At 41.9% G+C, this 14500-nt stretch overlaps 1 protein-coding gene across 7 annotated transcripts in view; it reads left to right on the top strand.

Moving 5' to 3' along the window:
* Positions 1 to 14500, top strand: part of LOC135250064 (protocadherin gamma-C5-like) — a 232254-nt gene that overhangs the window by 7291 nt on the left and 210463 nt on the right. Inside the window, exon 1 of one of the 7 annotated variants that reach the window (XM_064325931.1) lies at positions 92 to 2721. The exons of 3 other annotated variants lie outside the window; for them this stretch is intronic. In XM_064325931.1, the coding sequence (XP_064182001.1) occupies positions 310 to 2721 (2412 nt within the window). In that variant the 5' untranslated portion in view covers positions 92 to 309. Of the gene's footprint in view, positions 1 to 91; positions 2722 to 3936; positions 6427 to 6446; positions 10022 to 11183; positions 13731 to 14500 lie in introns of those variants that run through there. 3 more of the 7 variants (XM_064325934.1, XM_064325928.1, XM_064325929.1) reach the window with 3 other exon arrangements.

The following is a 14500-nucleotide window of genomic DNA, read 5'->3' as shown; positions in this document are numbered from 1 at the left end:
TCTTCAGAATCGATTTAATTGTAACATCTCAAAACCTCCAGATTTCATATTCGTTGCTGTATGCACTTATTTAAATGTGCTCATCGTGTCGCTGTTCACCAGCTAAGGAACGTTCCGTGCACCTCTCCTCCCACTATGAAAATATTCAGACACTAGCAATCCGCTGCTGCAACACAGAAATCATTGTACCACAAGGACCGTAGAGCTATTGTCTTTCAACTTGGATGCTATCGGAACATCCTGCTATTAAATAGGCTGATACATTAAAATATTGGATTACAATGCGAATCATCTTTTGTTTGAACTAAAATGTGTTACAAAGGGTTCACTGTTAGTTGCCAGACGTGCTTTTTCATTTATTTTCTCATTGCCGTGCCTACTTCCTTTGGCGATGTAAGCTATTCTATTCCAGAAGAGATGAAACATGGAACCGTCATTGGAAATATAGCGAAGGATCTGGGTGTGGATGTTGAAACACTAAGAGCTCGCAAAGCCCGTATTGATACTGAAGGTAGTCGCCGACGATACTGCGACATTAATCTGAATTCTGGCGATTTGATTGTATCTGAAAGGGTCGACAGAGAAGAGATTTGCGGTGAGAAGGTTACATGCCACCTGAAATATGCAGTCGTACTGGAGGATCCTTTGGAGCTATATCGCATTACACTTCAAATTCAGGATATAAATGACAACTCGCCTCGGTTTCCGAAGGATATTATACGACTCGAAATACGAGAATCTGCTGTTAAAGGTGCCCGTTTTCCAGTGAATGAGGCCCACGACGCTGATATAGGACAGAACGCGGTTCAAAGCTACACGTTACAAAGGAATGATAATTTTGTTTTGGTTGTGCATACGAATAGAGAAGGAAGAAAATACGGAGAGTTAGTTTTAGAAAAAGAGCTGGATCGTGAAGAACAGCAAGAGGTTACATTAGTGCTGGCTGCCGCTGACGGAGGGACTCCACAGAAAACCGGTACAGTAGTTATACACATCACTGTGCTTGATGCTAACGATAATATGCCTGTGTTTAGCCAGGCCGTTTATACAGCCAGTCTGCCAGAAAATTCTCATTTAGGCGTTGTAGTGCTCACAGTCAGTGCCACTGATGCAGACGAGGGACCGAATGGCGAGGTGACGTATGAATTTAGTCACATATCTGAAAAAGCAAAAAGGATATTTTCTGTTGACCAGATAAAAGGAGAAATTGTCGTTACCGGACCAATCGATTACGAAGAAGAGTTCACTTATGAAATGCGTATTGAAGGGAAAGACAGAGCGGGACTGACTTCACAGGCTAAAGTAATTATTGAAATCACTGATGCGAATGACAATGCCCCAGTTATAGCTTTAAAATCTCTAAACATAAACATTCCTGAAAGTGCATTACCTGGCACAGAGGTGGGCATCATTAATGTTCAGGACGAAGATTCAGGGGCAAACCAACAGGTCCGCTGCTCTATCCAGCAAAATGTTCCTTTCAAGTTGATCCCCTCAATCAAAAATTATTACTCGCTGGTAACTACAGGCGAACTAGATCGTGAAGTGGTCTCTGAATACAACATCACAATCACAGCTATTGACGAGGGTTCCCCGCCACTTTCTTCCTCCAAAGTTGTGCAGTTGTCTGTGTCAGACGTGAATGACAACGCGCCTCTATTTTATGAGCAGTCCTACAATGCTTACGTGTCTGAAAATAATAAGCCCGGATTTTCTGTTATTTCTGTGAGGGCAAGTGACCCGGACTGGAGACAGAACGGCACCGTTTTGTATTCTTTGTCGTCCAGTGAGGTCAATGGTGTTCCTGTGTCATCGTTTTTGTCCGTTAACGGAGACACTGGCATGATCCATGCTGTCAGATCATTTGATTATGAGCAATTCAGAAGCTTCAAAGTGCAGGTGGTTGCCAGAGACAACGGTTCCCCTCCACTCAGCAGCAACGTGACTGTGAGTGTGTTCATAACCGATGAGAATGATAACTCTCCACAGATACTATATCCTGCTCCTCAAGGGAACTCCTTCATGACCGAGATGGTCCCCAAAGCTGCCCATGCCGGTTCTCTGGTTTCAAAGGTGATCGCTGTGGATGCAGACTCTGGACAGAACGCTTGGCTGTCCTATCAGATCGTGAAATCGACGGATCCAGGACTTTTCACCATTGGTCTCCACAGTGGAGAAATCAGAGCGCAGCGGGATATTTCGGAATCTGATTCCATGAAGCAGAACCTTGTTATACTGGTGAAAGATAACGGACAACCTTCTCTCTCCACAACATGTCCAGTGTATTTGCTCATTTCTGATAATTTGGCAGAAGTTCCAAATTTGAAGGATATGTCTGATGAGGGCAACAACTCAAAGTTAACTTCGTATTTAATCATTTCTCTGGTCTCCGTTTCTACCTTCTTTCTGACGTTCATTATTCTCCTCGTGGCTGTAAGACTTTGCCGTAGAAGGAAGCCTAGGCTGTTGTTTGATAGCGCAGTGGCGGTACCCAGCGCATATTTCCCTCCCAATTACGCGGAGGTGGATGGAGCAGGAACTCTCCGCAGTTCTTACAATTATGACACTTACTTAACAACTGGCTCACGCACCAGCGACTTCAAGTTCGTTACCTCTTACAATGACGTCACGCTGCCCACTCAGCAGACGTTGAGGAGAAGCCCTAATGAAGCTGGTGATGTGAAAGAGGATGCTGTCACTATATCCAATTGCGCAACTTTGGTAAGTTGGCATTCCTTATTCCTTGTTCATATCCATGTTCCCTAGAGCAATAGGATACCCGTCATTTATTTAGTGTTTTGGCATTGCCATGCAATGATTCAGTGAAAATAATATTTGAATCGGATATATGTAATATTGTTGTTTCCAGAGGTTTACTGCGATGCTGTTCTTTTGATTAATTTACGCATAGTTGCTATTGCTACACGTGTTTTGCGACAGTGAGGGAAGTCTTATTTGAACTTACACTATGTCATAAAATGTTTTTGTTGTTTCAATGTGATTTCTGGTGGGTTCGTTTTTGTGCACCTTTTTTTGTGAATGTGACTTCAACTGAGCGATTTATGTCCCAGTGCTCTTTCTTCTTTCCAATACCACTTGGAAATTCTGCTGTTTACATGAAATCAAATTAAAACTCAGGGGTACTACCATTTGGAATATAGTAACTGCCATTTATATTTGCATACCGTTGCGTCGAACATCGAACCATTGTTATAGTCATACTGAAATAGCATTTGGTCAATTGTGTGTCACTGTATTGTTGAGGCGTTTGTATATATGTTGCTGGTTTGCTGCGTTTGTCTTCCGTAGAAGTATTTAAACTCTAGAATGGAGTTCCGTTTTTATGCAAAATATCTAGATTGTGTGCAGTAGACTAATTAACAAATAGTTTTAATGAATCAGAAAGTCATCTGTATATATATTTTTTAAGACCCAGAAATGAACACTTTTGTCCGCTCATTTCCACGCGTGTTTACAACCTGTCGTTCTGTAATAGAATTTATCATACCCATAGAAGAGTTTTTATTTTATAAATGTTGCATTGTCCAACTAAATCATAGGAGGACGTCTTTCATTTTGACATCCAGTTTTACTTATGGATATATACTTTCCCGCTTTCTTTACCTCAACGAGTGTCCTTGTGGAATTGAGATTCAGTTTAAAATTGTGCATACCTATTTTCCATGACCGCTATAAAATGATATCTTCAGAATCTATTTAATTGTGACATATCTCAAAACTGGCATATTTCATATTCGTTGCTGTATGCACTTATTTAAATGTGCTCATAGTGTCGCTGTTCACCAGCTAAGGAACGTTCCGTGCACCTCTCCTCCCACTATGAAAATATTCACACACTAGCAATCCCCTGCTGCAACACAGAAATCATTGTACCACAAGGACCGTAGAGCTATTGTCTTCCAACTTGGATGCTATCGGAACATCCTGCTGTTAAATCGGCTGATACATTAAAATATTGGATTACAATGCGAATCATCTTTTGTTTGAACTAAAATGTGTTACAAAGGGTTCACTGTTAGTTGCCAGACGTGCTTTTTCATTTATTTTCTCATTGCCGTGCCTACTTCCTTTGGCGATGTAAGCTATTCCATTCCGGAAGAAATGAAACGTGGAACCGTCATTGGAAATATAGCGAAGGATCTGGGTGTGGATGTTGAAACACTAAGAGCTCGCAAAGCCCGTATTGATACTGAAGGTAGTCGCCGACGATACTGCGACATTAATCTGAATTCTGGCGATTTGATTGTATCTGAAAGGGTCGACAGAGAAGAGATTTGCGGTGAGAAGATTACATGTCACCTGCAAAATGAGGTCGTACTGGAGGATCCTTTGGAGCTATTTCGCATTACACTTCAAATTCAGGACATAAATGACAACTCGCCTCGGTTTCCGAAGGATATTATACGACTCGAAATACATGAATCTACTGTTAAAGGTGCCCGTTTTCCAGTGAATGAGGCCCACGACGCTGATATAGGACAGAACGCGGTTCAAAGCTACACGTTACAAAGGAATGATAATTTTGTTTTGGTTGTGCATACGAATAGAGAAGGAAGAAAATACGGAGAGTTAGTGTTAGAAAAAGAACTGGATCGTGAAGAACAGCAAGAGGTTACATTAGTGCTGGCTGCCGCTGACGGAGGGACTCCACAGAAAAGCGGTACAGTAGTTATACACATCACTGTGCTTGATGCTAACGATAATATGCCCGTGTTTAGCCAGGCCGTTTATACAGCCAGTCTGCCAGAAAACTCTCCTTTAGGCGCTGTAGTGCTCACAGTCAGCGCCACTGATGCAGACGAGGGACCGAATGGCGAGGTAACGTATGAATTTAGTCACATATCTGAAAAAGCAAAAAGGATATTTTCTGTTGACCAGAAAAAAGGAGAAATTGTCGTTACCGGACCAATCGATTACGAAGAAGAGTTCACTTATGAAATGCGTATTGAAGGGAAAGACAGAGCGGGACTGACTTCACAGGCTAAAGTAATTATTGAAATCACTGATGCGAATGACAATGCCCCGGTTATAGCTTTAAAATCTCTAAACATAAACATTCCTGAAAATGCTTTACCTGGCACGGAGGTGGGCATCATTAATGTTCAGGATAAAGATTCAGGGGCAAATCGACAGGTCCGCTGCTCTATCCAGCAAAATGTTCCTTTCAAGTTGATCCCCTCAATCAAAAATTATTACTCGCTGGTAACTACAGGCGAACTAGACCGTGAAGTGGTCTCTGAATACAACATCACAATCACAGCTATTGACGAGGGTTCCCCGCCACTTTCTTCCTCCAAAGTTGTGCAGCTGTCTGTGTCAGATGTGAATGACAACGCGCCTCTATTTGATGAGCAGTCCTACAATGCTTACGTGTCTGAAAATAATAAGCCCGGATTTTCTGTTATTTCTGTGAGGGCAAGTGACCCGGACTGGAGACAGAACGGCACCGTTTTCTATTCTTTGTCATCCAGTGAGGTCAATGGTGTTCCTGTGTCATCGTTTTTGTCCATTAACGGAGACACTGGCATGATCCATGCTGTCAGATCATTTGATTATGAGCAATTCAGAAGCTTCAAAGTGCAGGTGGTTGCCAGAGACAACGGTTCCCCTCCACTCAGCAGCAACGTGACAGTGAGTGTGTTTATAAAGGATGAGAATGATAACTCTCCACAGATATTATATCCTGCGCCTCTCGGGAACTCCTTAATGACTGAGATGGTCCCCAAAGCTGCTCATGCGGGCTCCCTGGTTTCTAAGGTGATCGCTGTGGATGCTGACTCTGGACAGAACGCTTGGCTGTCTTATCAGATCCTGAAACCAACTGATCCAGGACTTTTCACCATTGGCCTCCACAGTGGGGAGATCAGGACTCAGCGTGACATTTCTGAATCGGACACCATGAAGCAGAGCCTTGTTGTCTTAGTGAAAGATAATGGACAACCTCCTCTCTCAACAACCTGTTCAATATATTTACTGATCTCTGATAACTTGGCAGATGTTTCAGAGCTGAAAGAAACGTCATATGAGGAAAACAGTTCCAAATTAACTTCGTATTTAATTATTGCTCTGGTTTCTGTCTCCACCTTCTTCCTGGCGTTCATTATTCTTATCGTGACCGTGAGGTTGTGCCGTAGAAGAAAACCCCAACTGTTGTTTGATGGCGCAGTGGCAATTCCGAGTGCATATTTCCCTCCCAACTACGCAGATGTGGATGGAGCTGGAACGCTCCGCAGTTCTTACAATTATGACACTTACTTGACGACAGGCTCCCGCACCAGCGACTTCAAGTTTGTCAGCTCTTACAATGACGTTACATTGCCCACTCAGCAGACGTTGAGACAGAGCCCTAATGAAGGTAGTGGAAAGACAGAGGCCATTGAGAATGCATCCAAATGCTCGACTTTGGTAAGTTGGTGTCCCTCATTTTGTACTCATACAGAGTTTTACTGCCCTTTACGCTGTGCATGAAGTATTTTTGTTTCGGCATGCTCATGTCATTTTGCAATCAGCTTCTGATCCTTCCTTTAATTGCGTTTTTACCCAGAAAATAAGACATCACTTTATTGGATGAACAATATGGTAGCATAATTAGCGGTTTTCTTTTAGAACAAAGCAAAGGCATGTTTTTGGGAATATAGTATGTATAATAGGCTAGTTAACTAGTGAGAATGAAAGAACCCCTGAGAGTGAGTCAGAATTCTAAACTCATAACTATGAATTCAGGTCATGGTGCTTTTATATTTTATTTTTGGTGTCAGTGCTGTAGCTTGAATGTATCTACCATAAACTAGGTAACACGAGCTGTGATTATTTCACTGTTTAAGTGTGTACAAATTGTGGCTATGGTTCTCCCATTATATTTTAAGATATTAATGCATTTTTATATATCTTACAGTGAGGTAGCACATGAGATGAGGCATTTTGTACTACTTTCTCTCTGAAGAAACACTGTTTGTGGGATTTCAGAGTTATAACATTCAAAACAAAGACATTGACAGGTTATTCTAATAATTGACACTTGTTAAAGCAAAATTAATTGAAACTGGTTAAGACCAATGCTGAATTTTATGATAAAACTTCCGCATAGTAAGCGTCAGGCTCAAGATGCAATTTGTATGTATAAAATGATTTTTAAGATTAGTTAATGGCGCCAAATAATGTTCTTTTTTAGGGATTTTGTGAAAACCATTGGCTTCGAATATAGACAAAACAAGCATTTTGAATCAGTCTTATTCACATTTAATTTTACACCACAATTTGTTGTCTCCCGTGTGCATGCTGGTAGTCCATTCATGGCCTCAGGCCACTGTGAAGAGACATACAGCACAATTATGTGCAATTTTTCAAAAAGTCAGAGAGTGTCGCTATTTACTAGCTCAGCAATGTTAGATGCACCTCTCCGCCCATCGGTGTAATATTCAGTGGCAATGCATTCGCTGGTACACTACAGAAACCCGTAATACCACACGGATTATCGGTCTATTTCCTTTCAGTTGATTGTTTTCAGTGAGTGGGGGATATCTTGGAATATTTCTATAGGTTGAAGGAATTCATTGCAGTTCGATCTTCCTGTTATTTGAATGTGAAGATGGGCTGCAGTTATTTTTCTCCGAGCAACCTCATGTATCGTGTATTTTTAATCATTTTCATCCTGCCTTCGTCGCTTGGAGATGTGAGCTATTCTATTCCAGAGGAGCTGAAACGCGGATCTGTTATTGGAAATATTGCAAAAGATCTCAGTGTTGACGTGACAAGCTTTTCTGCCCGCAGAGCCCGGATAGATAATGAAGGTAGCCGCCGTCGTTATTGTGACATTAATCTGACTTCTGGCGATTTGATTGTGTCGGAAAGGATTGACAGAGAAACGCTTTGTGGACAGAAGAGTTCATGTGCCTTAAAATGTGAGCTTGTTCTGGAGAATCCTCTGGAATTACATCGAATATCGCTTCATATTCAAGATGTTAATGACAATTCACCTCAGTTTAAGAAAGATTTTATCATGTTAGAAATTACGGAATCAGCTGACAAAGGAGCTCGCTTTCTCTTAGACGAGGCCCACGATGCGGACATAGGAAAGAACGCGGTCCAAAGCTACACACTACAGGAAAATGATCATTTTGTTTTGGCTGTTAATACGAACACCGACGGTGGAAGATATGGCGAGTTAGTATTAGAAAAGGAGTTGGATCGCGAAGAACAGCGGGAGGTAACATTATTACTTACTGCAACTGACGGAGGGACTCCACAGAGATCTGGTACTGTAGTTGTGCACATCACTGTGCTGGATGCTAATGATAATGTCCCAGTTTTTAGCCAGGCCGTGTATACAGTCAGTCTGCCTGAAAATTCTCCTCTAGGTGCTGTAGTGGCTACGGTCAGCGCCACTGATGCAGACGAGGGAGCCAATGGTGAAGTGACTTACGAATTCGCTCGTGTTTCGGACGAAGAAATGAAATTATTTTCGCTTGATCCACACACTGGACAAATTATGGTCACAGGGCCGATCGATTTCGAAGAAGAGTCTACATACGAATTGCGTATCCAAGCCAAAGATGGATCCGGACTGGCTTCCCTTGCTAAGGTTATTATCGAAATCGCTGATGTGAATGACAACACTCCGATGATATTTCTTAAGTCTCTGAACAATCCGATCCCAGAGAGCGCGTTACCTGGAACGGAGGTAGGGATTATTAATATCCAGGATAAAGACTCCGGGACAAATCAACAATTACGGTGCTCTATTCAGCAAAATGTACCTTTCAAGTTAATTCCCTCGATAAAAAATTATTACTCACTGGTAACTACAGGCGAACTAGACCGTGAAGTGGTCTCTGAATACAACATCACAATCACAGCTATTGACGAGGGTTCCCCGCCACTTTCTTCCTCCAAAGTTGTGCAGCTGTCTGTGTCAGACGTGAATGACAACGCGCCTCTATTTGATGAGCAGTCCTACAATGCTTACGTGTCTGAAAATAATAAGCCTGGATTTTCTGTTATTTCTGTGAGGGCAAGTGACCCGGACTGGAGACAGAACGGCACCGTTTTCTATTCTTTGTCGTCCAGTGAGGTCAATGGTGTTCCCGTGTCATCGTTTTTGTCCATTAACGGAGACACTGGTATGATCCATGCTGTCAGATCATTTGATTATGAGCAATTCAGAAGCTTCAAAGTGCAGGTCGTTGCCAGAGACAACGGTTCCCCTCCACTCAGCAGCAACGTGACTGTGAGTGTGTTCATAACCGATGAGAATGATAACTCTCCACAGATACTATATCCTGCTCCTCAAGGCAACTCCTTCATGACCGAGATGGTCCCCAAAGCTGCCCATGCGGGTTCTCTGGTTTCTAAGGTGATCGCAGTGGATGCAGACTCTGGACAGAACGCTTGGCTGTCCTATCAGATCGTGAAATCCACGGATCCAGGACTTTTCACCATTGGTCTCCACAGTGGAGAAATCAGAGCGCAGCGGGATATTTCGGAATCTGATTCCATGAAGCAGAACCTTGTTATACTGGTGAAAGATAACGGACAACCTTCTCTCTCCACAACATGTCCAGTGTATTTGCTCATTTCTGATAATTTGGCAGAAGTTCCAAATTTGAAGGATATGTCTGATGAGGGCAAGAACTCAAAGTTAACTTCGTATTTAATCATTTCTCTGGTCTCCGTTTCCACCTTCTTTCTGACGTTCATTATTCTCGTCGTGGCTGTAAGACTTTGCCGTAGAAGGAAGCCCAGGCTGTTGTTTGATAGCGCAGTGGCGGTACCCAGCGCATATTTCCCTCCCAATTACGCGGAGGTGGATGGAGCAGGAACTCTCCGCAGTTCTTACAATTATGACACTTACTTAACAACTGGCTCACGCACCAGCGACTTCAAGTTCGTTACCTCTTACAATGACGTCACGCTGCCCACTCAGCAGACGTTGAGGAGAAGCCCTAATGAAGCTAATGATGCGAAAGAGGACGCTGTCACTATATCCAATTGCGCGACTTTGGTAAGTTGGCATTCCTTATTCCTTGTTCATATCCATGTTCCCCAGAGCAATAGGATACCCATAATTGATTTAGTGTTTTGGCACTGCCATGCAATGTTTAAGTGGAAATAATATTTGAATCGGATATATATAATATTGTTGTTTCCAGAGGTTTAATGCGATCCTGTTCTTTTGATTCATTTACGCATAGTTGCTATTGCTATACGTGTTTTGCGACAGTGAGGGACGTCTTAATTGAACTTACACTATGTCATAAAATGTTTTTGTTGTTTCAATGTGATTTCTGATGGGTTCGTTTTTTGCACCTTTTATGTAAATGTGACTTGAACTGAGCGATTTATGTGTCCCAGTGCTCTTTCTCCTTTCCAATACCACTTGGAAATTCTGCTGTTTACATGAAATCAAATTAAAACTCAGGGGTACTACCATTTGGAATATAGTAACTGCCATTTATATTTGAATACTGTTGCGTCCCACGAACATCGAACCATAGTTACAGTCATACTGAAATAGCATTTGGTGAATTGTGTGTGTCACTTTATTGTTGAGGCGTTTGTATGTATGTTGCTGGTTTGGTGCGTTTGTCTTCCGTACAAGCATTTAAAATCTAGAATGGAGTTCCGTTTTTATGAAAAATATATAGATTGGGTGCAGTAGACTAATTAACAAATAGTTTTAATGAATCAGACAGTCAACTGTATATATATTTTTTAAGACCCAGAAATGAACACTTTTGTCCGCTCACTTCCACGCGTGTTTACAACCTGTAGTTCTGTAATAGAATTTATTATACCCATAGAAGAGTTTTTATTTTATAAATGTTGCATTGTCCAACTAAATCATAGGAGGACGTCCTTCATTTTGACGTCCAGTTTTACTTATGGATATATGCTTTTCCGCTTTCTTTACCTCAACGAGTGTCCATGTGGAATTGAGATTCAGTTTAAAATTGCGCATACCTATTTTCCATGCCGCTATAAAATGATATCTTCAGAATCTATTTAATGGTGACTTATCTCAAAACGGCCATATTTCATATTCGTTGCTGTATGCACTTATTTAAATGTGCTCATAGTGTCGCTGTTCACCAGCAAAGAACGTTCCATGTACCTCTCCTCCCACAATGAAAATATTCACACACTAGCAATCCGCTGCTGCAACACAGAAATCATTGTACCACAAGGACCGTAGAGCTATTGTCTTTCAACTTGGATGCTATCGGAACATCCTGCTATTAAATCGGCTGATACATTAAAATATTGGATTACAATGCGAATCATCTTTTGTTTGAACTAAAATGTGTTACATAGGGTTCACTGTTATTTGCCAGACGTGCTTTTTTATTTATTTTCTCATTGCCGTGCCTACTTCCTTTGGCGATGTAAGCTATTCCATTCCGGAAGAGATGAAACGTGGAACCGTCATTGGAAATATAGCGAAGGATCTGGGTGTGGATGTTGAAACACTAAGAGCTCGCAAAGCCCGTATTGATACTGAAGGTAGTCGCCGACGATACTGCGACATTAACCTGAATTCTGGCGATTTGGTTTTGTCTGAAATAATGGACAGAGAAGAGATTTGCGGGGAGAAGATTACATGTCACCTGCAATATGAGGTCGTACTGGAGGATCCTTTGGAGCTATATCGCATTACACTTCAAATTCACGATATAAATGACAACTCGCCTCGGTTTCCGAAGGATGTTATACGACTAGAAATTACAGAATCTGCCGATAAAGGCGCCCGCTTTCCAGTGAATGAGGCCCATGACGCTGATATAGGACAGAACGCGGTTCAAAGCTACACGTTACAAAGGAATGATAATTTTGTTTTGGTTGTGCATACGAATAGAGAAGGAAGAAAATACGGAGAGTTAGTGTTAGAAAAAGAACTGGATCGTGAAGAACAGCAAGAGCTTACATTAGTGATGGCTGCCACTGACGGAGGGTCTCCACAGAAAACCGGTACAGTAGTTATACACATCACTGTGCTTGATGCTAACGATAATATGCCCGTGTTTAGCCAGGCCGTTTATACAGCCAGTCTGCCAGAAAACTCTCCTTTAGGCGTTGTAGTGCTCACAGTCAGCGCCACTGATGCAGACGAGGGACCGAATGGCGAGGTAACGTATGAATTTAGTCACATATCTGAAAAAGCAAAAAGGATATTTTCTGTTGACCAGATAAAAGGAGAAATTGTCGTTACCGGACCAATCGATTACGAAGAAGAGTTCACTTATGAAATGCGTATTGAAGGGAAAGACAGAGCGGGACTGACTTCACAGGCTAAAGTAATTATTGAAATCACTGATGCGAATGACAATGCCCCGGTTATAGCTTTAAAATCTCTAAACAAAAACATTCCTGAAAATGCATTACCTGGCACGGAGGTGGGCATCATTAATGTTCAGGATAAAGATTCAGGGGCAAATCGACACGTCCGCTGCTCTATCCAGCAAAATGTTCCTTTCAAGTTGATCCCCTCAATCAAAAATTATTACTCGCTGGTAACTACAGGCGAACTAGACCGTGAAGTGGTCTCTGAATACAACATCACAATCACAGCTATTGACGAGGGTTCCCCGCCACTTTCTTCCTCCAAAGTTGTGCAGCTGTCTGTGTCAGACGTGAATGACAACGCGCCTCTATTTGATGAGCAGTCCTACAATGCTTACGTGTCTGAAAATAATAAGCCCGGATTTTCTGTTATTTCTGTGAGGGCAAGTGACCCGGACTGGAGACAGAACGGCACCGTTTTCTATTCTTTGTCGTCCAGTGAGGTCAATGGTGTTCCTGTGTCATCGTTTTTGTCCGTTAACGGAGACACTGGCATGATCCATGCTGTCAGATCATTTGATTATGAGCAATTCAGAAGCTTCAAAGTGCAGGTGGTTGCCAGAGACAACGGTTCCCCTCCACTCAGCAGCAACGTGACAGTGAGTGTGTTTATAAAGGATGAGAATGATAACTCTCCCCAGATATTATATCCTGCGCCTCTCGGGAACTCCTTAATGACTGAGATGGTCCCCAAAGCTGCTCATGCGGGCTCCCTGGTTTCTAAGGTGATCGCTGTGGATGCTGACTCTGGACAGAACGCCTGGCTGTCCTATCAGATCCTGAAACCAACTGATCCAGGACTTTTCACCATTGGCCTCCACAGTGGAGAGATCAGGACACAGCGTGACATTTCTGAATCGGACACCATGAAGCAGAGCCTTGTTGTCTTAGTGAAAGATAATGGACAACCTCCTCTCTCAACAACCTGTTCAATATATTTACTGATCTCTGATAACTTGGCAGATGTTTCAGAGTTGAAAGAAACGTCATATGAGGAAAACGGTTCCAAATTAACTTCGTATTTAATTATTGCTCTGGTTTCTGTCTCCACCTTCTTCCTGGCGTTCATTATTCTTATCGTGACAGTGAGGTTGTGCCGTAGACGAAAACCCCAACTGTTGTTTGATGGCGCAGTGGCAATTCCGAGTGCATATTTCCCTCCCAACTACGCAGATGTGGATGGAGCTGGAACACTCCGCAGTTCTTACAATTATGACACTTACTTGACGACAGGCTCCCGCACCAGCGACTTCAAGTTTGTCAGCTCTTACAATGACGTTACATTGCCCACTCAGCAGACGTTGAGAAAGAGCCCTAATGAAGGTAGTGGAAAGACAGAGCCCATTGAGAATGCATCCAAATGCTCGACTTTGGTAAGTAGGTGTCCCTCATTTTGTACTCATACAGAGTTTTACTGCCCTTTATGCTGTGCATGAAGTATTTTTGTTTCGGCATGCTCATGTCATTTTGCAATCAGCTTCTGATCCTTCCTTTAATTGCGTTTTTACCCAGGAAATAAGACATTACTATTGGATGAACAATAAGGTAGCATAATTTGCAGTTTTCCTTTAGAACAAAGCAAAGGCATGTTTTTTGAATATAGTATATATCATAGGCTAGTTAACAACGAGGGGGAAAGCACCCTGAGAGTGAGTCATATTTCTAAACTCATAACTATGAATTCAGGTCATGGTGTTTTTATATTTTATTTTTTGGTGTCAGTGCCGTAGCTTGAGTGTATCTACCACAAAGTAGGTAACACATGAGCTGTGATTATTTCACTCTTTAATTGTGTACAAATTGTGGCTATGGTTCTTCCATTTATGTCTTTTAAGATATTAATGCATTTTTATATATCTTACACTGAGGTAGCACATGACACGAGGCATTTTTGGACTGCATTCTCTTGGCAAGCATAGTAAGAACAACAAAAAAAGACATTGATAGGTTATTCAAATAATTGAGACAAAATTAAATTAAACTGGTTGTGACTATGCTGAATTTTATGATAATACTTCATCAGACACTGTATGCAATTTATATTTAACAGTTGTGCATAAAATGATTTTCAGGATTAGTTGATGTCGCTGAGTAATGTTTATTTTGAGAGATTTTGTGTAAACCATTGTCTTCGAATATAGAC

This window comes from Anguilla rostrata, chromosome 3 (assembly GCF_018555375.3).
Source record: "Anguilla rostrata isolate EN2019 chromosome 3, ASM1855537v3, whole genome shotgun sequence".
Taxonomy (NCBI): Eukaryota; Metazoa; Chordata; class Actinopteri; order Anguilliformes; family Anguillidae; genus Anguilla; species Anguilla rostrata.
The sequence above is the reverse complement of the archived record's forward strand: the minus strand, read 5'-3'. Positions and strand labels throughout refer to the sequence as shown.